Source organism: Arxiozyma heterogenica, assembly GCF_036370985.1.
Source record: "Arxiozyma heterogenica strain weizmannii chromosome Unknown scaffold_5, whole genome shotgun sequence".
Taxonomy (NCBI): domain Eukaryota; kingdom Fungi; phylum Ascomycota; class Saccharomycetes; order Saccharomycetales; family Saccharomycetaceae; genus Arxiozyma; species Arxiozyma heterogenica.
Genome location: NW_027042658.1, coordinates 612,744 through 639,218, shown reverse-complemented (window position 1 = coordinate 639,218; position 26,475 = coordinate 612,744). Strand labels below are relative to the sequence as shown.

The following is a 26,475-nucleotide window of genomic DNA, read 5'->3' as shown; positions in this document are numbered from 1 at the left end:
TTAAAGATGCCTTTAAGGGTTGATCTACAGTGACATATAAGTTAACGATAATACAAAAAACATAAAGAGTCACGAAGCCAATCACTGAACAAGTTTGTTTTTGTATATAATAACTTAAAAAGATTTGTAAATATTATTTCCATATCAATATTATTATTAATACTACTATCAATTCATAAGAGAATATACAATACTAGGTTACATCTGTTCAGCTATACATCATTTAGATATCTTTTTATTCTAATTTTATATCCCTGTAATGTTTAAAAATATTAACTTTTCCGAGCATTCGTCGAATATTATCACATATGACTCCGATAATGAGACTGAAGGCAAGTTGTCTCCTTCCACCTCTACAATGAATCCACATATAAAAAAAAAAACAAACAGTCTGGTAATGAAGATATTAATTCACTCAGGTTAGAATCTACAGAAACATCTATATCCTCCAAAATCACAACATTAAATTCAGATCAATTACCAAAATTTGCTCGAAGACCTTTAAATGATACACCTATTATTTCCACTCTGACATCTCCGACGGAATCCGCTGAACCATCCCCTCCATCAAGTTCAACTTCTTTAAGGAATTTAGACAAAAAGATATGCTCTACTACCAATAATAAAACTTCTTTGAATAAAAATACTATCGTAGATGAAATTGAAGATGGATCTGATTTAAAAGAAGTACCTGAAGAAAAAGAACTTACATCCAGAAGTAGGTTTTCCTTTCCTAAGAGAAGACCTACCACTATTGATGTGCCAGGTCAAACTAAATCAAAGTCTTCGCCTGATGGAATGATTGCTAAGGAGGACTGTGGATCAAAATTGGTTATTGTGATGGTTGGTTTACCTGCTACCGGGAAATCCTTTATTACAAATAAATTATCTAGATACCTTAATTATGCCCTTTACTATTGTAAAGTATTCAATGTTGGAAATACTAGAAGGAGGTATGCAAAGGAACATAATCTAACAGATCAAGATTCTAATTTCTTTGATCCAAATAATGTTAGTTTTGGAAAATTAAGAGAAAAATGGGCATTAGATACTTTAGATGAATTATTAGACTATTTATTAGATGGGACAGGATCAGTGGGGATATTTGATGCAACTAACACTACTAAAAAAAGAAGAAGAACCGTATTAGAACATATTAGAAAAAGAAGTCATGATATTAAGGTACTATTTTTGGAATCTATCTGCACAAACAAATCTGTCGTTGAGAATAATATCCATTTGAAGTTGTTTGGTCCTGACTACAAAGGTAAGGATCCTGAAAAATCTTTGAAGGATTTCAAAGGTAGACTATCAAACTATCTAAAAGCATATGAACCAATTGAAGATGAGGAGAATATTCAATATATAAAAATGATTGATGTTGGAAAAAAAGTCATCTCTTACAAAATTGAAGGTTTCTTAGCTTCTCAAACAGTTTACTATCTTTTGAATTTCAATTTAACTGAGCGCCAAATATGGATAACAAGAAATGGTGAATCTGAAGATAATGTATTGGGTAAACTAGGCGGGAACTCTCGACTAACATCTAGAGGTATTAGATACGCAAAAGCATTGTCCATTTTTATCCACCAACAACGTTATAAATTTTATCAAGAGCAGATAGAGAAAAGACATCATACAGGTGTAATTAAAAGTAAAGATGATATCGTTCAGAACCTAGATGAAGGTGATGATGAAGTAGAAAGTGGTTTTTATGTATGGACAAGCATGCGTACAAGAGCAATTCAGACAGCTCAATTTTTTAATGAAGAAGAGTACCCAATAAAGCAAATGAAGATGTTGGATGAATTAAATGCAGGTGACTATGAGGGTATGACATATAAAGAAATTTTGGACAAGTTTCCAAACGAATTTATGAAAAGGCAAAAAGATAAAATCCGTTATAGATATCCAGGCATTGCAGGTGAATCATATATGGATGTGATTAATAGGTTAAGGCCAGTAATTACTGAGTTAGAAAGAATTGAAGAAAGTGCATTGATTGTAACTCACAGAGTAGTAGCAAGAGCCCTATTAGGTTATTTTATGAATTTAGATATTAATATTATTTCCAATTTAGATGTTCCATTGCACTGTGTTTATTGTCTGGAACCTAAACCCTACGGTATTACCTGGTCTCTGTGGGAATATAATGACGAAACTAATTCTTTCAGTGAAGTTCCACAATCAGATTTGAATACAACCACTGTTCAAGAAATGGGATTGGTAGATAAGGAAAGAAGACTTTCTGTTGTTCCAACAGCACCTCCCACTAGTGATCTAAGATCTAGTGATTTTTTGAGAAGAAGAGTTAGTGTTAGTTTTTCTGGAAGTGGTGTTGAGATTACAAATAAACTAAATCAATCAAATAAAGATAGACCATCGATATTAAGATCAAATACCACTGACTACAAAGATCCAAGAGCTTATAGAAATAATGGGGTAGTTTCTAATTCTATATTATTAAATAACAATTCTAAGGTGTCCAATTCTTCAATATTACTAAGAAAGGCTACTGAAAATAATAGGAATGGAGAACGTAAGAACACAGGTTTTCATTCTATGGAGATGACAGAATTAGCAAAATTGAATGAAAAATTAGCTAAATTGTCTGGTAATAATAAAATTGACTTTGAGAAATCACAAAAACCTAGCCATAAGGAAGCAGATTCTAAGGATACTACAACTTAAAGTCTCAATAATTCATAAATCATCTTATATAAGTTAAAGGTGGTATATAAGAAATATAGATTTTTTTACGTTGTACTAAAAATATAAAAAGCATATTAAGACTATGGTCAGAACATCAAAATATTTATTCAGTAGTGTAAGATTTTTTTTTGTGTTCAAATCTAAATAATATATATTTGTTTTATAAGTTACCATACACAATGCCTATGGCATCCACCCATTCACCAATTCTACCATAAACACCTAATATATATTGGCCAACTGGGGGAATCAATTCAGATAATGAACCACCATATTTATTACCAAACATGTCTGTAACTCTTCCATGACTTGTAATGATTTGGATAGCATCAATCCATGCACCACATCTAACATTAAAACCCGTTATAATTTCATTCATTTCTAATACAATATCAGTATAGTTTGCAGTTTCCTTTCCGAAAAGAACACTGGTGGTTGAACCGTCAGTAATTGAAGACATTGATGATTTAAATGATTGAGTAATTTTACCTAAATAAGTTCTTGGTGGTAGACTTGGAATCTTCTCTTTTTCAGTTTCAAGATTTTTTTGAATAAAGAAGCGAATACCATCCAAAGCAGCACCATGGTACACTCTAACTGATACAACTTTCCTAATATCAAAAGCCTTAACCCCAGAATCTTGCCCACCTTTAGCATTACCTAATAAAGGTGATTTGATACCTTTAACATTTGAAGAAAAGCCGTATTGCTCCATAGGAATAGTAGAAGTTAATAGAGTTTCAGGGAATTTTTCTATGTATAAATCAGGAGAGTTGCAGGCTAATACTCTTACACTGAAATCATTACCATGTTTACGCTGAAAGTCTGGAGGCATCAAATTACATAATTCATCCAAAGATATAAGAACCTCTTTTTGAGGACCACGACCTTGTAAAGACTTAGGTAAAAATTCAACAAAGCCTCTCGATAGATCTTCAGCTACAACTTCAATTAAGTATATACCTGTAGAAGATGTGAACCGTGCAATTCCATTACCCATTGGGTAAAATGCCGGTTTAGCCACTTTATATTTACCATTTTTACTTGGCCTCATAAATGTTGGGTCATAGAAATCAATATCCTTGGTGAAAGAAGGATGATATAAATATCTTAACAGGTCCATTCTATTCCATGTACATTCTTCCTTAGGATAGATAGGAGGTGCACTTCCGTATGAATTTGTTCTTACAGAGTAACTTTCTTTAGTGAGGAAGGATCTATTCAATCTTGTATAATCCCTCAACATGACACCATTAACTTGATGTGGAGAACCCAACAGATGACCAATTTCATGCATAAACGCACCTAGTGTCACAGTAAGACATTCCCAATGTGTCCCACATTCATTACAATCATTGGCGACTTCTTTAATAGAAATTTTGGTATCATCCAAAAAATATGGAACAATATCTTCCATACAAGTTGGCCAAGAATATAAACCATGAGAACCAAAAATAGCCAATTTGAGATCATCAGTACCACCACCTAAGGCTGCATGTCCAGTAATCAATTTACCATCCCAATGAGTGTCTAAATAGATACAAGCAGCTTGAGCGGGTTGCTCTGGTGGGTTAAATGGGCCACCATATTTCTTAAGTGCATCCAGAGCCCAATTAAATAGTGCACCTGTGTTAGTTCCTTTGCTATTTTGTTGGGCTACATTAGGATCTCTGATCTCTTTTGTAGTTTTATCTAAGGTTATAACATGGATTTTTACATTATTTCTCATTTGATTAGATTGTCTAAATTCGGTATCCATTGTATACTCTTCTACGAATGGGAAAGTACGGCGGCCAAATCCATTTCTTAACATTTGTTCATCAGTAAACGCTTGCATTAATCTAGCACCCACTCTTAATTTCTTAATTGCTAAATCGATCCCATTACCACCTTCTTTTCTAATTTGAGAAGAAGGTGAATCATATTTTAATGGTGAATCCTTAGCTACAAGTAGACATAGATGAATTGGTTTATTCTGAACCATTGGTGTATAATAACAGTTTATAGTCTTAACGACATTAGTATCAGTCACAAATGTCAACTTGTTTTCACCTGGGGTCAATATAATAGTGGCTTTAAAGAATTGAGCATTTATTGGGAAAGTCAAAGTTGGTAACTGAGGATGTTGAACTTGAATATTTTGAGCAGCAGATTTAGTACAGGACCCGTGAATTGTGATACATGGAGATACTAATTTCTCATTTTCCTGTAAATTAAATAGTTCAATAGACATTAATGATTTTTGTTTTTTAGGTTGCTTACAGCTATTCTATAATGATGTACTTGTAGGATAAAAGTACTCGAATTTAGTGGTATAGACGTCAAGTAAAATATATCTTAACAGTTCTATACATGAAAAACGTTCGAGATTTAAAGGGATTCAGTTTTTTTTTCTCTGATTTATCATCTTCAATAAATTTTGTTTGTTTATTTTTTCGGATCTTAATCTTCTGACAATAGTTTCCGCTCGAAGAAATCATGATATATATCAAAGTTATAAATAAACAGCGCAGACGTTGCGGGACAGCGCTTATCAAACAAATATTAAAAGGATAAATGGATCAAAAGTGGCATGAAAACTTAAATTAAAGGAATTCCTTGATTTAGAAGTTCTCTAAAACGTTTGCTAATTTGCTTTTTTTACACGTGTATTTTTCTTTATGGCAGAAATATATTTTGTGAATGGCAAGATAGATAAAAAGTTGACAATCTAAGCAATTGAAAATGTAATTAAGTTTTTTATTTTTGCTATTTTAATATCTTACAAATTTACAAATTCACTTACACACACAAATATATATATCTATATATATACTATTGATCTTTTTAAACCAGCGTTTATTTTAAATGTAACAAAATTGATATTTCTATCGATCAAATATTTTTGGAAATCTAATATACTACCTCCCACGCCAAAATAGATGTCTTTGGCAGCTACCAAAATATGATTTTGATTAAGGAATTTCTCATGTACGTCGATCAAAGTTTCAGAAATCAATGGTAAATTTTCTGGTTGATAAATAGTTTCTGATGTAATGAGTAAAATTTCTTCATTGCTGTTAACATCAATTAAAGTATATAACAACTGATTGAATTTACGACCCCAAGATCCTGAAATTAGACTTATTTTTACGTTCCTTCTCTCCATATCATTATAGAAAGTGTCAAGTAATTTATTAGTTAATAACAATTCATCGTCTAATATCGGAATATTTGGATCATTACATCTCTGTAGGTCAGTCCATTGATCCTTGGATAATGTCAACATTGCCCATGTGATAATTAGATTTGGTAAACTAGCTAATCTTAAAACACTTGAATTGTAGTCAGCTAGAATGAAATGGATACCATGATTTGAAGGAGTGGCAAAGGAATCATTTGTCTGTAGAAGATATTGCATGAAAATATATTCGGTTGGAAGTGAAGTACCACAACCCAATTCTACTATATATTTGATCTTATTAAAATTTAAATTAGGTAACAAAGTTTGATCGTGATTTTTTTTAGCAAAGGAATCAACTACGTCGATAGAGCATTCCCATGATTTTAATCCACCTTCATAAACATTTTTTTTCAAATCTTCATTAATCAGTATATCCAACTTCAGATTATTAGCGTCATTTTCTTCACTGTTAGTATCATATTCTGTCATTAATTGGTGTTTTATATCAAATAATTCACGTCTAAATAGCTCTGTTTTTGTTTCTGGTGTATAAATTTTTTCAAACGTTAACCTTACATCTTTCAAGGATTCTAGAAATTGTTGGTAATTTTCAATTTGTGCTTGAACAACTGGATCCTTCAAAAGATGATCAGAATCTAAAGGATTGATAAAATTAGATTGTATGTTATTGGTTCCATTATCAGTATACTTATTTAAAGATGATATATTCTCGACATTTGCATCATATTCAATCTCATCATTATAATCACTCCCAGAGAATCCAAATGAAAAACTCATTTCTTTGCTGGTTTTTTTTTTAATAATTTAACCAAATATACACTTTTACTGAAGTTTTCAATATATATAAATCTATACTAGCGTATGTATATAAAAAGAAAGTATATTACTATAACTTATCATTCTTCTTTTGTCTCTAGTTTTTTTATCTAAATCTTTAAGTTAAAGCTCATCGCAAAACGAATGAAAAATAGATAAACCCATACATTTTTCTCTTTTACATTTTACGATGTGTTCATTAAAAAAAATTGATTGATTAGAGAAACTAGAAAATCACAACAGCATTTCTGTGATTAAATTTTTTGTTTCAGGGAAAAGTTGTGGAGTTTATTGTTACTGTATAGAATAAAACTTGAATTCGTATCTCCCAAAAATAATCCTGAGAGTCTTCATGTATTATTTTTTTTTTTCTTTTTTCAATTGGTAAATTTTTAAGTAAATATAATAAATATTATAGAATAACATCTAAAATAATGTAATTTAATTTTCATTGATAATTTTCTTTTTGTAAATATTTCCTTTGTCTGTGAATGGAAGTGAATTTGATCTTTCATATGCGTTTTATTTATTATACTTTTTTATAACTTTCAATAGAAGATTTAGTAGTATATCTTGAAATAGGATGTTCAAATGAATTCGTTCATATGAGATGAAAGTACTATCAGTTAAAATAAATGATGATGGTTTTATTATTAGAAAAATTTTTGTATTGTTATTATATTATAGTTGTCTAACAACTTTATAGTTCAAGAAATTATGTAAAGATACAGGCATTAAAAAATACTTGATAAGAAATAACTACAATTTATGTATATACTTTATATATGTGTATAAATATGTAAGTATGTATAATATTGTACTCCATATCTAAATATCTAAAAAGAAACTTTAGAGTACAGTTAATATTTTTCTTTTCATTTAAGAGAGGAAAATGTGTTATAAGTGCCAAAGGTACCAAAAAAGAACAGAACAAACTACTTATTTTTAACTTTTATGTTAAAAATGAATCTAAAATATATCATATAGAGACTTAAGAAAAACAAAATTAAAAGTTAGTCATTCAACATTTATAATTTAATTTTTTGTTTATGTAAAAATATCATTCATTTTTTTTTACACAATAATCAAATCTACCAAAATTAAATGAAAACATAAATTATTACTTTTTTGAAAAATAGATAAAATTGAATTCCCAAATAAAACATATACTATTAGTTACTACCAAGTTTTCTTTCTACAATAGCATAACTATTTTTTGATTTAGACCAAATTTGGCACATTTACTCACCACTTTCTTTAAAAATAAGAATAAAGAAGCTGTAAAAAAAACGGCTTTTCAGTATAACAAAATATCCCTACCATTTTTTTGGGCTAAAATGATTAGAAACGAGAAAGTATTAGAACATAACTTTCAAATATTTTAGCAAATCAATACTTATTAATTATGTAATAAAATAGAAATTAAACCAATTACGTGTATATATATATATGAGAAAAAAAATCCATATTAATAGTAATAATACTTTAAGAAATCAAAATGACAGAAAAGAATCATAGAAAATAAATAATTAGGTAATAATATATTTCAATACATAATTATATATATTTTTAAGTTTTTATGGTACTAAAAAAATGAGAAACAGCAGCACATATATACAATACATGTACACTAGATTTGTAGAACATTAAAAGAATATAAATTTATTGTAATAAATAAAGAAAAAAAGATTTGAATGAAAAAAAGAAGAAATTTAAGATAAAAAAAACTAATAGAATATGGATTTCTATCAATATATATATTTATTTTTCTTATCTTATATGTTTCTTCTTCTTGTTTTTACTTTTTTTTTTCTTAGTTAACTTATCTTCCCCCTAAAATTACATCAAATGATTTCATTTGGATTGAACTTGTGAGTAACCACCCCATGGGTTTGCATTCTTTGATTTCAAATATTCATCAGATTTCAATTGCCATTCTCTGTTCATGGACTTAACATCTTCACCAGCAAATTGTCTAAAGAATGCGAACGTAGCTAAAGCAGCAGTTAAGCCAAGGATAACACCCTTAGCGATGAAAACACCATCACCTTTTTCTAAAACTGGTTTTCTTGGACCCCATGCACCATATGATATATACCAAGCAGCTTGTTTTTCAGTGGTAGTTAAGTCCTTCCATGGTAACTTCTGACGCTCAGTTAGTTTAGCTACAATATCCTCTTGTTCTTCTATGGGCATCTTTTCCCAACGACTTTGTAAGTTGTCAATGGAGGCCTTAGATATAGCTTGTATTTGGGAGCATCTGATTGGAATAGTACGGTTGACACCTATTCTTGTAAGAGAGTTACGTAACATCATTTTGCTTTTTCAACTGTTGGGTATATGTTGTGAATATAACTATTTCGATTATTCTTTTTATTTTTTTTCTGTTTGGTCTGTATTCTGCTAAGACTAATAATCAAAAGGAATGCACAATCTTTTTACCTTTCCTGACTATATGTAGATAACGAAAAAAAGAAGAAAACCAAGTAGCTTTCCAGTTTCTAGGAGTTACCCAAGAACTGTGTAGTAAGAAGTGAGAACCGCAAGAGTAAAATGAATCCCTATATCTATTAAAAAAGAGAGACGGCAGAGACAATGAACGCACCGTTGAAAGGAAAAAGCCCAAAACATATGTTAACTATATATAAATAAACAAGCAGATGGGACTATGCGACTTGTGTGAGCATTTCAGGAGAAAAACTTCAAGATGAAAATGCATTAATCAGATCGAGGATAAAGTCCTTTTTCTTTATGTCTGTGTTTATTATGGATAATAACAAGCAACAGCGGACAATAGAGTTCGAAATATTAACGGAGGTGAACAAAAGTAGAAAATTAAAAAAAAAAAATAAGCAAAAAAAACTTACTAACAATAAATATATATAACGGAGTTAATCAATCTAATCCAATAGAAATGTGGGAAAAAAAATGAAGGTGATGAGCAAGAAAGCTTTTCTATTTGATGGAAGGAGAGTTTGATTAAGTACAAAATCAGCTAAACTGTATGTGCAGAGACTATTCATTGGTATGGTGAAGTTCTCTGTGGTCAGGAGGGAACATTGAAACACTTAGAGAACAGAAAGAATGAAAGAGAAGTGCAAAGCGGGTACTAGAAACACATGCCTGCTTTGTGTTTTATTCTACGATTCTTGAAATCTTGGTACTTTTGCTTTTCTCTTTTTCTTGATTATATTTTCAGTTTATACACTCCTTGAGCAGACAATAAGGAGTATTTATATCATCCTAGCTCTGCACGACTGATTTAGCCTTGCCACGAACCATTATACTGTGTAATTATATCTCTACTGATATTCTTTTCCACTCTTACAAGGATATATTTTTACACTCTAGAAAAAGTTGGGATTGTAGAATCATTTTAATGATGTAAACATGAGGAACACTAAAACACATCTTACCTCACATTCTTTTGTTTTTTTGTAGCCGAGAAAACAAAATGTTATTGGTCACTTTGGATAATATTTGAAGATAAAAAGGAAAAAAACTATAAAGAAGCGAAGTTTTGTTATTATTATTTTTTGATAGATATAACGTAAGAAAACTTAGTAAGCAATAATTTTCGTGTATGCAAAATAATATTGCCTTATAAACTTCTATATAACAATATTCAATAAAGGCAATCGATTGAATTATATCTATATTTAGATTTTGTGGTATTTGATAAATACGTAGTACATACAATATGCATACAAGTCAAGGTAGACTATCAATACCAACTAGACCTTGAGAATAGAAAGCACCAAATACTATTCTTTACCACATAGGTTGAAATTCTGTGAATTTTTCATGCTGTAATAAATTAGTTATTCTGTATCTATGTTGCAAATTAATAGGTAACATTAAAGATGGTTTTTTAACATGTCTATGTTTATCCGTGTTAACTGTAGAAATATTTAGAAGAGTCTTTTCGATCGATGATGATACGGTTGGAGTTGAATTTTTTCCAACAGAGATCATAGATTGCTTTTTATTAGTTTCATTATAAGACAAAATAAATAATTCTGTCATGTTTTTCTCCAGGTTTCTTTTTAACTCAGAACTTATGAGATCTGTTTTACATACCAGTTCATCCCATCTAATCCAATTCATGGGCAATTCATTAAATTTTTTATATTCTTCATTTTCAAATTGTAATCTTTGTGATAATGAACAACTATGAAATATATTCATATATTCATTATCTTTATTTAATTCACCAAATAAAAATTGTGGTTTAAGTATATTCCATAACTGTAATCTTTCATTAACATTAATTATAGGCGAAACCGTAATGTCTTGTCTATTTAGTATCTTTGTTATAATTTGAGAATCTCTTAATATTAACAGTAATTGTAAATCAAATACATATCTGATTGAATCTTTAACAATATAATATATTGGGATATGTCTTAAATTTGTTGCATCTAGTTCACCATTAAATTTAATTAATTTTAACCCTAAAGGATACATGTTTCTTATACGACGTCTTTTCTCAATCTCTAATCTTTTCTCCTTTCTTTCTAATTCTAATTCTTTTTCTTTGAATACCTGTTCTAATTTTTTAGCTTCCTCAAATTTTTGTTTTTCCTTTTCTTCAACACGCTTCTTTTCATCTTCTTGTAATTTTTGTATTAATTCTAATTCTTTACGTCTCTTATTTTCAAGCTTCCTTTGTAAATATTCGTCTTCTTCAGCTTTCAATCTTTCTTGTTTTTTTCTTTCACTTTCCATATCATTATATTTTACCTTTTTATCTATATGCTTATCTGTACTATTATCACCTTCATTGTCCCTATTCTTACCACTATCATTCTCATTTGTTTCTAGTAATAATGATCTTTTACTTGGTATACTATTGCTGAAGGATGGTGAAGTGTGTCTATATCTAGATGTTGGTATAGTAGCATCTTCATCTTCATCTTCATTATTATCAGCCAAATTCACATTTTCAACTTCCTTCTGAGATTTCCCTGATTCTTTTTTCACTGTAATATCATCATCAAATATTCTATTAACACTGTCATTTGTCTTGATTGTTGTGGAATCTTTATCAGAACTTTTTTTCTTACTTTTATTCTTTAACAGATCATGGTTATGATTGTGAGTTTTATCATTTTCTTTATTTATTTTTTTTTCTTCTCTTCTTCTATTCTGTTTTTCCTTTACCTCATATTCCTTTTTTTCTTCCTTTATACCATCAGTAGTTGATTCCACCATTCCTCCATGTAATTTGATTGACTTTATTAATAATGCAATTTCATCATCATCAACTACACCTAGCGGACTATTTTTTGAATAAAATAGAGCATCATAGCCTTTCTTATTTTTAATTGTTGGATCTGCACCAGCTTCTAATAATAATTTTACAGTTCCAAAATGACCACGTCCTACCGATACCATTAATGGTGTATAATCATCTTTATTTAGTTTATTAACTTGTGCACCGAACGCAAGAAATAAACTAGCAATGTCTTCATGACCGAATTTAACAGATTCAATAAACGCTTTAAAATCTATACGTCCCCCATTTTCAAGATATTGCCCTACATATACTAAATTACCTTCTTTTGAAGCTTGCATCAATTTTTCTTTACCTGTTTTAGACGTTAAATCAGTCCAAAGAAATTCAATGTCATTTTTAATCTTATTTGGCTTATGATTTAATAACGTATCTTCATGATGATAATGACTATGACTCTTATACTTATCATCATCATCGTTAGAATCATTACTAGTAACACCATTGAAATCAGAAATCATATTATTCTTACTTCTAGCATTGTTCTTAAAATCTCGTCTATATGTATAGCTTGGACTTTGTAAATTATGGCCCATTGATTTATCATTATTATGACGACGTGCATTAATCCATGCCTGCGTGCCTCTTCTTAGTGTATCTTTAATGTCTCCTACTAATTCTTTCTCGTGTTCATCAAGATCTGAATCCTCCTCGATTGCTTCATACGCTGTTAATCCTTTTGCATTTATTACCGTTGGATCTGCACCTTTAGATAATAAATATTCAACGACTTCAAGATGGCCATTAGCTGATGCATCGATAAGTGGGGTATCTTTGAAATATTCAAAAGATTGTATATTAACATTTGCACCATGATCCACCAATAATTTAACTATATCTAAATGACCATTCAAGGCGGCTTCATGTAACGGTGTATTTCCAGCATTATCTTGATCATTAATATCGATATTTGAATCTGGGTTATCTGAAGCTTCTGCAAGAATTTTTTTAACAACATCTATCTTACCTTTATCACATGCAATTTGAAGTCTTGTTCTACCACCAAAATCTCGATAAACACTTTTCTTGTTTCTTGATCCTTTTGAATTTGCACTGTTATTACTATTATAATTTGACCTAGATTTAGGTTTTGATTTAACACCTTTATTAAATGATGAAACAGCTTCCTTGTCATCCTTCATCGAATTACCATTAAGAAAACTACTGTTAATATTTATATCTTTATTATCGTTAATATCAGACAATTCAGAGTCTGATTCATTATAAATTGTAGAATAATTTAAAACATTTGATAGAGTTTGTAATTTATCACCTCTTATTAATCGACCTCTTCTAACTTTAATTGGGGAACCCCTTGGTGTTTCTGTATCGCTATTTATCGTATTTTGTTCAAGTAATGATGAGAAAGGCTTTTCATTATCTTCATTTGAATTTGATTCATGATTTTCTGCATTTGATATTGATGATGACTTCGAATTAATAGAATCGTAATCTATTTGTGGTTCTTTTAATACAGATTTCAACTCTTCTCTTGAAAAAGGTGTGAAATAACTATTATTAATTGTAGTATGCTTTACACCTTTTTCCTGTGAGGGAGAATTTACGATTTTGGAGTCATCGACATGTAATTTGGTTTCATCTTTAGCATCTGCTATTTTTTTCTCATTTTCTTCCTTTTCAGTTTTTATTCTATTTTCATTAACAAAACTCATGATACTGGCTTTTAATATGTCGGCACTTTCAATCTTTTCACTTAATGGTTCTACTGATTTTTCTTTAGATGATTTATTAGTAGTGTTAAAAATGTCATTTTGCAATGGTTTAATACCTTCTTTCACATTTGATTCCATCTTTTTTGTATGCAATTTAGACAGATAGCTACTCAAAGACCTTCTTTTTGGAGAATGTACTACTGTATCAGTTGTGATAGCTTTTGTTGATGTCGCATAGATGGGTTTGTTTTCATTTATTTTATTGAAATTAGACATTATGAAATGATAAAACTAGTTTAGATATAAAACACACACACGCACATATATATATATGTATATATATGCATATAGATATGACAATGAATAAGTGAAAAGTATATATATTTATGGATTCTTGTGTATGTGGTATACGTGCCAGTAGTAACAACTAGCTGGGATGATTGCTCGTGAATAAAGCAAAGCTATTATTTCTATTACTATATTAATAATGCTACATGGAACCAAAAAATATAACATAATTGTATGAATGAGTCTGTGCTAAATGTTAATACTATTTTTTAAGAGTGGTTATAATAGTTTTATCTTATTTAGTTTTTCTTATTGTTCGGCATTACCCTCCTATAGACAAAAATGATTCCAAAAAAAAAAATCGTGAATTTATTTTTTGCAAAAATAGATATTCGTATAACATGACCGGAAAGCATATTGTTTTCTTGCATAAATACTTGTAGGTCGATTTATTATATTTTACGTAAGATCGTCTATTATATTTCTCAAAAAAATTTCTTGATAAATGTGTCATTTTAAATCCATTTATATAAATAAAGTCACCGTTAGAAAACAAAAATTCTTTAATTTATTGCAAAATATGTTTAAGTTCACTTCAAAAAGGATGAAGATTTTTATATTTAGGTTTTTATAAAAAAATCAAGTTAGATTTTATAATTAAGATAAATCAGAATTATTATAATTTATGTAACATACATTCGCAGAGCTCATCAATAATGTCACAGTTTTTTTTTCAGGACCCTTTGTTTCTGTTTAACAGTCAAAAAAAAAGGAATTTAAAAAAGTATCAATGACTAATCTCTTTTGAAACTTCATTTTATTACCTTTTTGATTATTGTCAAGGTAACAAGAAAATGCAAAATTACCTAAATATAAAAAATTTGATTACATTCTAGAAACAACTGCTGAATTATCATCTGTGGTATTAAGATATATTATTGAATCAATTTCGCCAATAATTAATGTGCACTTCACTTCTTCATATAATAATATACAAAAGGAAGGGGACAAGTTTATTCAAAAAATATTTAAATATTCCCAAGATGGAAAAACAAGTTGTGATAACAAGTATTACAAAAAACCATTACACTTAAAACATTTTAGTTATGAATCTACACCAATTGTTGAAATTGAAAATAGTTATAATTTTCTACGTGGAATAATATAACTTAAGTAGTATCGCTCAACTCAATATGACTTCCATTTATGTATGTCAATAGATCTGAAAATAGATATATGAGTATATTTCAGTTAGAAAAATAAAAAAAAAATTTTATTTTCTATATCTTTGTAAGCAACACCTACTAAGACATCAGTATAACTTATGACATCAAACACATAAGAATGATTTTCCAAGAATAACTAACATGCTTGTTGAGATCTGTTTTGCGTTACCAAGTCACAATTAGTTCACGCACACGAGAATTTTAAGGTTGGACACAATCTTCTATTTTATGAATAACAAGACAGAGGATAATGTGATTTCAAACCTAACAAGGTAATTAATCCACTCTCATTATCCAACGAGCATATTAGTAAGTCAATAACTAAGTAAAAAAATATAAGAAAATATATGAATCAATTATGAAAAGAAATTGATATAAATGTCACTAATGAGAGAGAGTTTCATATTGGTCTAACTTTTTAGCTCTATAATTGTGGCCAATTGAAATTTAATGGTCACTTTATGTAGAATCACTTACTAGAACATTTTCTTGAAAAGTTAAACCTTAAACTAATAGAATTTTTAAACTACAAGTCCCAAATTCGAATTACATTACCATTATTAATAAATAAAAATTTGAACTATGTGATAAACTTGAAAGCATTAATTCTATACCAATTTGATATAAAAAATTTAATGTTGTGAATACAAATGAGGCCAAAATTTCTAACGGGGACAAAGATAGCCCTAATAATGAAAGTATCAAATTTGACTTCTTACGTAAACTATAGTTAGAAGATTATAAAGGTAATAATTCTGTGGCATCGATGGAAAACTTTATTTTTAATTTGCAAAACTTAAATTAGAATATTTTTCAACTTCATAGCGCTAGTGATAATTTATTATAGACATAAAATAGCTTACAATAGAGTTAGTAAATGATGTTATTGAGCTTCTCAGCTAAACCAAGGTTCATGGCTAAATGGTGTTTATCAGGAATGATAAGTGATATGACCAGTTTTTGGGACCTAAATAGTTCTCTTGGTTTAAAAATACATTGAAATTGTGAGTAATTTTATGATATTGAAAAATTGATTAATATCTTTACTTGTTTATAACTAATTTTAACATCTTTCGTCCTTCTGTTGTTCAAATTGAGTTATCTTGCTATAAACCGCACCAAGAAGTTATTTATCTAAAATTGTGTGTTATTCACAGAAGAAATTCTCCACATTCTTGTTATTTTAGAAAAAAAAATACCATCTCTTACAGATTTTTTTTTATGTGAAATTTTTTAGTCACTTGAAACAAAATTTATCATTTCGGACTGCAAAAAATCTATGCACACATCTATCTATGTAAATAACAAATGCAAATACATAGATATATATACATATGTCACTGGCAGATCTACAAGAGATAACCGGACGTTATATTGTTTAGTGATAGTCTCTAGCAGTCCACCTACAATATAAATAAAATATAAATACACACAATAAAATAAAGCAGAAAGCAAATCAAAACTAAATAATGTCTGTAGCACCATTCTTTTCGGATATATTCCAAAATATTAATACGCTTTTAAATAAGGATTTCTTCCACAATGTACCAACAGCAGTCAATATTTCAACTATTACTAAATCTGGATTAAAATTTAATGTAAATGGGAAGCAGTTATCCAAAGACGCACCACTACAAACTGGTATAGAAGCAAGATTTTTTGACAAATCAACTGGACTCCTATTATCTCAAGGCTGGACTAATAAAAATAGATTGGATACCAGAATTGAATTATCTTCTTTGGCACCTGGCTTGAAAACTGATTTCTTTACGAGTATTATTCCTAATCAAAATAAATTTGTAGCATCTGAATCCACATCAATGTCCAATACTCCCAATACAACAACCACAACCACTAATATTACTGCAGCAGCAAATACAGGTCGCCATAATAATAATTCCACAGTCGATGAAAAATTGGAGTCGGTTAGTAATACAACTAAAGATATGATTAAAACTGCTATTGTTAATGTTTCATTTGTACAACCATTCTTTGCTGCAAAGGCAACTTTTGATTTATTGAAAAAACCAAGTATCATTGGTAATTTAACTTTAGCACATGACGGTTTCGTTGCAGGTACAGAAGTTGGTTATGATCTCACATCAGGTTTTATATATCGTTATGCAGTAGCATTAGCATATAGAACCAAGGGTTGTAACGTTGGAATCTCTATCAATGATGAACAATTGACAACTGCTTCATTCTTCCAGAATGTGAGTAAGTCATTGCAGGTTGGTTCGAAAGCAACATTGAATCCCAAATTAGGTTCTAATGTTAACGTTGAGTTTGCTACAAAATATTTACCTGATCCAAGTTCTCAAATCAAAGCCAAGATTACAGATGTGGGAAAGCTGACTTTATCTTATAAACAAAATTTGAAGGCAGGTGTTACCCTTGGTATTGGTGCTTCTTTGGATGCCTTAAAATTGGATGAACCTTTACAAAAAGTGGGCTGGTCATTATCATTCATCACTCCATAATGTTAACGTTTATGAATATTGCAGTATTAGCACACATAGACACACACACATATATAAATATGTATATATCTATATATTGATAGATAGACAAACTAAACAAAAATATAAATAACTGAATAAACTTATAAATGGAAGCCATCGATGGCGGAATACTCAAGCCTTCTTTTCCGAGTATAACAGATGTTTTTTCCGCTGTCCAACTTCAAAAGAGAAAGAAAATTTAGTAATAGCAGTAGGATGAACGGAAAAGAGAACAGCTGCAATAACAAAAAAAAGACTTTTAATTTTAAAACATATTGAGATGGAGCATTAAATTTAACAAGTTAATTGTTGTGCAAAGAAGGTATCTATCATATATATAATTAACTTTTGGTAAGATCGTTGTTAAGCTTGTTTTTGCAGCTAAGTGGTAATTATATACACATTATAGAGATATATTATTAGAGTAAAAAAGATTGTTATTCAGAAGTGTTATATTACTGCATTTAACCAAAAGATTTCATTGTTAATTATTCATTTTCTGTCTCTGAATCATATATTTTTATTTATTTATTGATAGAATCAAAGAATGGAAGAAATTATTACCACCATATCTGAAGATTTAGGATTTAAATCTTTGGGTGCAAAAGTTATCTTACCGCCATTTCCAAATGAAAAATTACCTTTGGCTAGCTTGAATGATTTTAAAATAAATAATGAAGCTGGTCTGTTTGTAGCTACATGTTCAAACCAAGTTATATTTGGGGATTTACAAAAATTAAGAGATTTTATACTATCTGAAAATGATACAAAGAATGATTTGTCATCATATAATCTCACCATATTAAATGATATTATAGAAGATGATAATGACAATATCATATCTGTTGATATTTTATATCATACTAAGCAAATTGTCGTTGTTACTTTATATGGTAAATTGTTTTTTATTGATTTCGAAACTCCCACGACTCCAAATCCATCTAAACAAATCGATTCTGATATTAAAATATTGAAATGCTTAATTATTGCTGATACCTTATATTATATAGATTCTAATCATTCACTAAAGTGTTTTCAGCTTTTAATACAGGATGATTCCCAAATGTTGATTTCTGATAATGTAGCTGACTTTGATAAAACTTTAAATACAAATGAATTAGTTGTATTAACTAGAAATGATTGTAAATTGCAATTCTATCATATTTTGAGAGGGACGTTATCGTTGGAAAGAACTCTTGATCTTCCAGAAGAGATCATATCAACTATACAAGAAAATGACGACGATGACGAGTGTATCTCATTGAATGTCGTAACATTGTATCATAAACAGTACTTATTAGTTTTTGGTAATTCTCCAAATCCAAATAATGATGGTGATGACGACAATATAGAGGTTGTATATAATCATAGAACATATATGGTGAAATTCGATTCAGATAATAAAGCCACATATTATGAAACCTTCGATTTGGCTCCAGCGTTTGGTGTAATTAAACGAGTACCTTCAATTTATAACATTTTATTACCGGATTTAGTTGACAACATATCTAATTTCAACATTATTACTTCTTCGTGTTCCACTGAACTATCAATATGGGATTCAAATGAAATTGTCCAACCAGACCAAGATAGTGAACGTGCAGTTCTACCTATTAGCAAAGAAACAGATAATGATACATGTCCTGTTGGTATGGCATTAGATTATTCTACAGTTGGTACTATAACAGAACCATGTTCTGGGGTTGACTCTGTAGATAAATTACCTTTAATATATGTGTTAAATAACGAAGGTAGGTTGCAGATATGGGGGTTTTATCATAGCCATGCGATTAAACAAAAAACATTTCACGTTGAAAAAGTAGCAAGCTTTTTTAAAGATCAAAATGTAATGGTATTACCCGATACTATAGAAGAGAAACAAGGTGAAAGGGATGTTGACACAATAAATTCAAATAGATCAGATGAGTCATCTATTTTTACAAAGAAAGACGATCGAAATACTGTAATTACTACGAACGAAGGTGTTCGTGAATCAGTATTACATACTGAACCGGATATTACTACTTCAAATAATGATGATATCACCAACTCTATGGGAAGTTTTTCTTTTGGTCAAACAGATAATAGTAATAACAGTACTGATATTCAAAAACCAGCATTCAGTTTTGGTTCATTGACTTTTGGTAATTCAACTGATTCTTCCTTTAAAATTATGGATCATGTAGAATCAAATAAACCAGTGTTTGGTTCAAGTACATTTAATCAAAATAATAACAATAATCCAAGTAATAATAAGACGTCAGCTTTTGGTGTTCCCTCATTTAACCAAAGTTCCAAGAATGGTTCTAATTCAACAATGGAAACAATTTTTGGAAAATCTGCATTTGGGAAACCATTGTTTGGCCAATTAGAAGTAGGGAGTACCTATAGTTTAGCTACAGAGTCCGTATTTGGAAAGCCTGCGTTTGGTAAACCATCATTTAGGCAATCAGATGGAGAGAGTACTAATAATGTAACTACAGAATTCGTATTTGGAAAGCCTGTGTTTGGTAAACCATCATTTGGGCAATCAGATGGAGAGAGTGCTAATAATGTAACTACAGAATTCGTATTTGGAAAGCCTGTGTTTGGTAAACCATCATTTGGGCAATCAGATGGAGAGAGTGCTAATAATGTAACTACAGAGTCAGTATTTGGAAAGCCTGCATTTGGAAATTTTAGTTTTAATGATATGGAATTTGACAAGTCTCCTTTTGCTAGTATTGCTAACAAAAAGTCACCATTTGCTAATCTATCTAATAAAGAGTCTCCTTTTGCTAGTATTGCTAATAAGGAATCGCCACTTGCTAATTTATCCAATAAAGAACCTCTTTTTGCAAATACAACTGATAAAGGATCTGTATCTAAAAGTTTGGAAGAATCTCGAAACCAGATTAGTGAACAAAAATATGATTTCAGCCAAACAGATAATATAGAAAATACTAAAAAGTCTATTAGTGATGATGAAAAAGTTAAAGAAGAAATATTAAATCACTCTATGTCTGAACCCAACGATGATCTTAGTGACTCTACAATAGAACAAACACCTTCCGTGTCATTACAGAAGAATGAATCCAACTTTTCCTTATCCGCTTTTACCAGTAGTCTTAAAAAAACAGCAAATATACCAACATCTAACTTTACCAATATTAACTTTGGGCAATTTAGTAATAATAATACTGAGAAAAGCTCATCTCCATTTGCCTCATTTGCAGATGATTTGAAAAAACCAAATACCCCATCTTTTTCTTTCTCCAATCTTAACATTAGTAATGATGAGAAGAAGGGCCAGGAAGAGGAACCAAATAATTGTAAAATAGATGAAAATAAGAATAATGGACTATTATCTGACAAAATTAATCAAGATTCTGAGGTGGAGGAAAAAGATGCAGTATCAACCTTTGGGGACAATAAGGATAAGGTAGAGGATAAAATTATTAGTAAAATATCAAACATCGATGAGATATCCAAATCAGATTTAAAATGTGAACAAAGAGATGAAAGAACAAATGATGGCGCAAAAATAAAGGAACCAACTAATGTAGATAACGAAGCAAATGAACTTTCTAGTGATTTAATAAATAAGAAAATAATGGAAGAAAAGCAACCAATTGAAACAAACATAAAAGGACCTAATACAGCTGAGAAAGACAATGAAGTGTCTGAAACTGCTAACCAACTAAAAGTAAACGATGAGAGGGAAGATACTAAGATTGTTTTAGATAAAGATGATCACTTAGATAAGAAAGATAATGAAGTAGATGGTCAAACTAGTTTTTCAACTGTTGAAATATCAACAGAAATATCCAAGGACAGAAAGCGGTCTGAAAATGTAGTGGTTAAAAATAAAGAGGACAAGAACGATGGGGAGTTAATTGACAAACCAGAAACCAAAATCTCAGAGATTCTTAAAGAAAAAATTGATGGTGTTAAAAAATCACACTTGGTTGATAAATGTGTGGACACAACTATTCAATCTGTCAGTCAACAAATACAAACAGAGCCTATTGAGTATAAAGATTCAAGCATTCAAATGAAAGAGTTTACTTCTCAGTCGTGCCAAACAGATGAAATAAAATACGAAACTTTTCAAATGAAGTCATTTGAAGAAGACGAAAATTATTTAGCTGAGATATACATACCTTTGTCTTTGGGTCAATATTACACAAATGCTAATATTTTAAATATTCCATATGCATCAGCAAATAAAACCATGAAATTATTTGAAAGTACTTATCAGCAAGTCAATGCAGAATTTCAGGTCTTAGAAGATAATCTTAAGTCAATGAAACGCTTTTTTGAGGATCAAACAACTATTAATCTAGAGCAACGTACAGAACAATCTGTTGGAAATAAATACACTTGGAGAATACCTGAAGTCAAACAGTTATTTAAGATTGTCCAAAAGAGGCAGTTAAAAATTGATGAAAGATCTAAAGATATTAATGAGTTAGAGGCAAAGATTTTTATGTTTAAAAAGAAAGAATGCCATATATTGTTGCAACAAAGAGATGAAATTAAAGAAAGATATTCTCAAATAGATTACTTAAAGACAGAGGTATTAAATAATCAGTATGCTCCATTAAGTTATCATCAAAACTCGTTGAAGAAAATATTACGTGAAAAGATGTTAAATTTGGATAAACAATCAGAAGAAATTAGCCAATGTCTATACATATCTAAATTGTTTGTGAATTATCTTACGGATCCATTAAATACAGATATTAGATCACTTCTTATGTCAGCAGAATATTTTGATGTATCAAACAAACTAAAGCCAAAATCTGTTAATATTAATACTGTAAGTAAGATTGGTCGAGACCAAATACAATCACTAGATGTTGTTCAAGTCGGCTTAGATATTAATGCAAAGAAACAAATGGGTAAATTTTTTAAAGAACTTCATTCTCAAAAGTTATGAAGTATGTATAGGAAAGCAAAACTGTTGCATCAAAATAATTACTATAAAACAAGAAAATGGAAGCATAAACCGTACTCGTCATTATACATAAATGACTCTTTTTTTTGTTTGTGTGGTATTATTTTTTATATTTTAATATATATATATATATGTCTATACAGGTAGGTTTTTTTAAAATAAAGAAAAGTTTAAGAAGTTCAAAATGTGTTAAACTTGAGCAGGTACAAGGTATAAAATCATTGGAATACAGCTGTAAATTTGAAGTCAGTTCACTTGGCTAGTTCTTGTACAGTTTCTTTGAATTTTTGGATTAAAATATCATTTTCTTCTCTCGTCCCTACTGTTACTCTTAGACATCCCTGACAGCCCAATTCCATCCCTCTGAATCTAATCACTACGCCACATTTTGTAGCCAAAGTTAAATAAATCTTTTTTGCTAATTCATTATCACCTTTGTTAATTCTAATTAAAATGAAATTAGCATCCAATCCACCTACATATTGATCATCCACATAAGGTATGGAAGTTAGCTCTTTTACAAGGCGAATTTTTTCTTCGTTTAATGTCTTGGTATTGACTTCCATTAATTCTAGATTATGATCTTGAACTGCTTTTATACCATGCTCAGCAGTGATGGTAGATATATTGTATGGGGCTTTCATAGCATTTAAAACTCTTGCTAAATCAGCTGTAGCAAAAGTCATACCTAATCTGATCCCTGCAAGACCAAAAGACTTTGACAAAGTTTGTAACGTAACTAAATTTGGATATTTAGTCACTAATGGTGCAGTAGAGCCTCCACAGAAATCTATATAAGCTTCATCTATAACAACAAGACCATTCTTCCAATTTTTTAAAATGTATTCAATTTTTTGGACGTTGATTTTGACACCTGTTGGATTACCTGGGGATGTTATAAATGTTAGTTTTATTGAAGGATCATTGTTCAATATTTCCACTGCTTTAATCTCGTTGACTTGGAAACTATTATCACCAACAATCAAAGGGCATTCAATTACATCGACATCATTAATATTCGCGCAGACAGAATACATTGAATAAGTTGGCGGCATAACTAAGATTTTTTCCTTAGCTGGAACACAAGTAGCCCTGATGATAGCATCAATACTTTCATCAGACCCAACACCAAGACAGATATTATCTGCTGTTAACGGTAAAACATCTGGAATCTGTTTAAAAGATGATGTCTTGTTTCTATAATTTGCTAATGCAGTTTTGAATTCAATTTGGTGTGGGTCAGGATAACGGTTTAAAGTAGAATCTTTTAATTCTTTTTGTGTTGGACCCCATGCATTCTCATTTGCATCTAAAAGAATTCCTTCTGTGAAATCATCTCTGGCACAACGATAAGGTTTCAAATTATAGATTTTAGGTCTGACAATCTTTTTCAAATCAAAACTCATTTCTAGCTTTTCAATATGATAATAGGCGGTATGTTAAAAGTTTCAGTATGTTTGCTTTTATTATTAGGTTATATATTTAAAAGGAATTAGATAGAAACACTACCTAGATGCTTACTCATGGAAACTTAAGGGGTAACGATCTTACAATACACCAATATATATTCAAGAATCAGCATGTATTCTAAGGTCGAATTAGTACTAGTAAAGACAAAAAAACATAAGAAGAATGTTGAATAATTGTTTGCTAGCATCTACTCAATGACTCCAGTCACCCAAATATATATATATGTGAATGTATATGCATATAAAAATGACTAATTTTTTTTTCTTTTAGATTTCCCTTTGTTTCTTGAGCAATTATTTTTCTTTTTCCTGCAGAAAAGAAGTCACTTGAGTGGTCCAAGGGCTATTATTATAATGTCATCTTTATCGTGGCACATTCTTTTTTTTTTCCTGCGTAAAAATAATATCCACGACCAAAAGAAAGACGAAAGAAATAAGAAGAGATATGTTAGATTTGAAAAGACCCAATTGTATTTCCAACATTTTGGAAGACACCATAAAGAGTTGGCATCGTTAAAGGAGAAGCCCTTGTATGTGCTTATTTTGGGTAGATGTGACAAGAAATAGGTTAATGATAACAACGATGGTGGTTTATCTACATAATTGGGATGCGTTAAACCCGTGTTTCTTCTTTTTGTAGAGAATTATTCCTGTTATTACCTTAAATGAAAATGTTATATATTTAAACGTGGTCTTGTATTCGTGTCTATATAGATAGTAATATATAAATCAGTATATATTTCTCGAAAGGACGTTGGTATAATATTTTGATCTGTTAAATATTCCACTCTAGGTTTACGTAATTAAAGTAATATTGTGTTTCATGTTACTCAGTACATAAAGTTACAATTTCTTGGTGTTTTCTATAATTGACATTTTTTTATCAGTAGTGTTATGCGTATATATATGTATGTATCATTGAAACCTCCGAAAGAAAGATAGTAATTTTTTTTAATGAAATGTTTGTATTTAGAATAAAAGCTTTAAGCTTTAATAAGATGATATTCTTTACTATTTATGATAGTCAAGCAACTGGATCAAAAGGATATCTTTTAACATTGAAAAGCTTCTATTTAAAGATAAAAGTACATATTTATAAGAATATAATACATATAATATTTAATAGTCTAGTCGGATAATTAGATTATTTATTATTTTTAACACTATTGTTGAAAAAGGGGGAAGTTGTGAGGAAAAAGAAAGTAAACTAATTCCAATCGATAAAAATTTTACATGATTACACAACTATTTCCACTGTCGTTATTATTATTGTTGTCACTGTGGCCATCTTGTTGACCTACAGTCAATGCAACTCTAGCAGCTTCAGTAAATGCTTCATTAACACCCTTATTAGATTTGGCACTACATTCTAAATAACGTAATGCACTAATTTGTTTAGCCATAGCCAAACCTTCTTCATATGATATCAGTTTATTATTTTTATTCTTGGAGTTGGTATTGTTACTGTGAATATTATTTGGAGTTATAGCTTCAGTGTCGTTATTTCTTAAATCGCATTTCAAAGCAACAAGAACTAATTTAACACCTTCGCAATGATCAGTAATTTCACTAACCCATTTATTTTTAACGTTTTCTAAAGAGTCATACGAGTCTACACTAAAACATAGCATAATTGTATGAGTATCAGAATAAGATAAGGATCTTAATCTATCAAATTCTTCTTGTCCTGCAGTGTCCCATAATGATAGGGTAATGTGTTTCCCATCAACGAATATATCATGGATATAATTTTCAAATACAGTAGGTTCGTATACTTCAGGAAAATAACCTCTTGTGAAAACATTTAATAATGAGGTTTTACCACATGCACCATCACCTAAGATAACAATTTTTCTTTCAATTGGTTTCTTAGATACGGTTGAACTGGATGAGCCACATAAAAATGCCATATTTAAGAAATTGAGTACGGATAGTGATGCTAAGTTTCTTTTTTATTATCTTTATTATTATTATTCTCTCTTCTTGCGTATTTAATTTTGATGTTAAAATAACAAGGCCAACTCCTTCGCAGTGTATTGACTGTATTTACTTATAGGTATGTGGTAGTAGTAGAGGAAAATAGATAAATATTCAAAACAACAAAATTATAGACATATACTTTAAAGAGTCTGATATTAAGTGACTATATTTACAAATATTTTTAATGAGATTGAATTGTAAACAAAGATATTGTGCATGGTTGTTTACTATCAAAAAGGGTATACACATAACAAGAGTAATGATGATGGTGATGCTAATGATAACAATGATAATTTACTTGCTATAGTGGCAAGGGTGAAAGCAGCTTGGCAAATTTTTGTTTTTCTTCTGATCAAAAAAAATTGTTTAAATTAAAAAAAAAAATAAAAAA

General features: G+C 29.8%; 9 protein-coding genes across 9 annotated transcripts; 3 read left to right on the top strand and 6 right to left on the bottom strand.

Moving 5' to 3' along the window:
* Positions 1–798: 798 nt before the first annotated feature.
* PFK26 (6-phosphofructo-2-kinase) lies at positions 799–2,691 on the top strand (the record flags this gene model as incomplete). The annotated part of the gene is made up of 1 exon (XM_064860611.1): positions 799–2,691. One exon carries the CDS (start codon positions 799–801, stop codon positions 2,689–2,691), a length of 1,893 nt encoding a protein of 630 aa, XP_064717628.1.
* A 181-nt stretch (positions 2,692–2,872) lies between these two features.
* On the bottom strand, positions 2,873–4,945 carry PWA37_004107 (putative metalloendopeptidase; the record flags this gene model as incomplete). The annotated part of the gene is made up of 1 exon (XM_064860610.1): positions 2,873–4,945. The coding sequence occupies one exon, from the start codon at positions 4,943–4,945 to the stop codon at positions 2,873–2,875; it is 2,073 nt and encodes a 690-aa protein (XP_064717627.1).
* A 570-nt stretch (positions 4,946–5,515) lies between these two features.
* On the bottom strand, positions 5,516–6,673 carry HPM1 (protein-histidine N-methyltransferase; the record flags this gene model as incomplete). Its single annotated transcript, XM_064860609.1, has 1 exon — positions 5,516–6,673. One exon carries the CDS (start codon positions 6,671–6,673, stop codon positions 5,516–5,518), a length of 1,158 nt encoding a protein of 385 aa, XP_064717626.1.
* A 1,893-nt stretch (positions 6,674–8,566) lies between these two features.
* Positions 8,567–9,028, bottom strand: COX5B (cytochrome c oxidase subunit Vb; the record flags this gene model as incomplete). The annotated part of the gene is made up of 1 exon (XM_064860608.1): positions 8,567–9,028. One exon carries the CDS (start codon positions 9,026–9,028, stop codon positions 8,567–8,569), a length of 462 nt encoding a protein of 153 aa, XP_064717625.1.
* Positions 9,029–10,483: 1,455 nt separating this feature from the next.
* On the bottom strand, positions 10,484–13,957 carry HOS4 (Hos4p; the record flags this gene model as incomplete). The annotated part of the gene is made up of 1 exon (XM_064860607.1): positions 10,484–13,957. The coding sequence occupies one exon, from the start codon at positions 13,955–13,957 to the stop codon at positions 10,484–10,486; it is 3,474 nt and encodes a 1,157-aa protein (XP_064717624.1).
* A 2,707-nt stretch (positions 13,958–16,664) lies between these two features.
* On the top strand, positions 16,665–17,675 carry POR2 (putative porin POR2; the record flags this gene model as incomplete). Its single annotated transcript, XM_064860606.1, has 1 exon — positions 16,665–17,675. One exon carries the CDS (start codon positions 16,665–16,667, stop codon positions 17,673–17,675), a length of 1,011 nt encoding a protein of 336 aa, XP_064717623.1.
* A 568-nt stretch (positions 17,676–18,243) lies between these two features.
* NUP159 (FG-nucleoporin NUP159) lies at positions 18,244–22,617 on the top strand (the record flags this gene model as incomplete). Its single annotated transcript, XM_064860605.1, has 1 exon — positions 18,244–22,617. One exon carries the CDS (start codon positions 18,244–18,246, stop codon positions 22,615–22,617), a length of 4,374 nt encoding a protein of 1,457 aa, XP_064717622.1.
* Positions 22,618–22,886: 269 nt separating this feature from the next.
* HIS5 (histidinol-phosphate transaminase) lies at positions 22,887–24,041 on the bottom strand (the record flags this gene model as incomplete). The annotated part of the gene is made up of 1 exon (XM_064860604.1): positions 22,887–24,041. One exon carries the CDS (start codon positions 24,039–24,041, stop codon positions 22,887–22,889), a length of 1,155 nt encoding a protein of 384 aa, XP_064717621.1.
* A 1,292-nt stretch (positions 24,042–25,333) lies between these two features.
* RHO3 (Rho family GTPase RHO3) lies at positions 25,334–26,014 on the bottom strand (the record flags this gene model as incomplete). The annotated part of the gene is made up of 1 exon (XM_064860603.1): positions 25,334–26,014. One exon carries the CDS (start codon positions 26,012–26,014, stop codon positions 25,334–25,336), a length of 681 nt encoding a protein of 226 aa, XP_064717620.1.
* Positions 26,015–26,475: the final 461 nt, after the last annotated feature.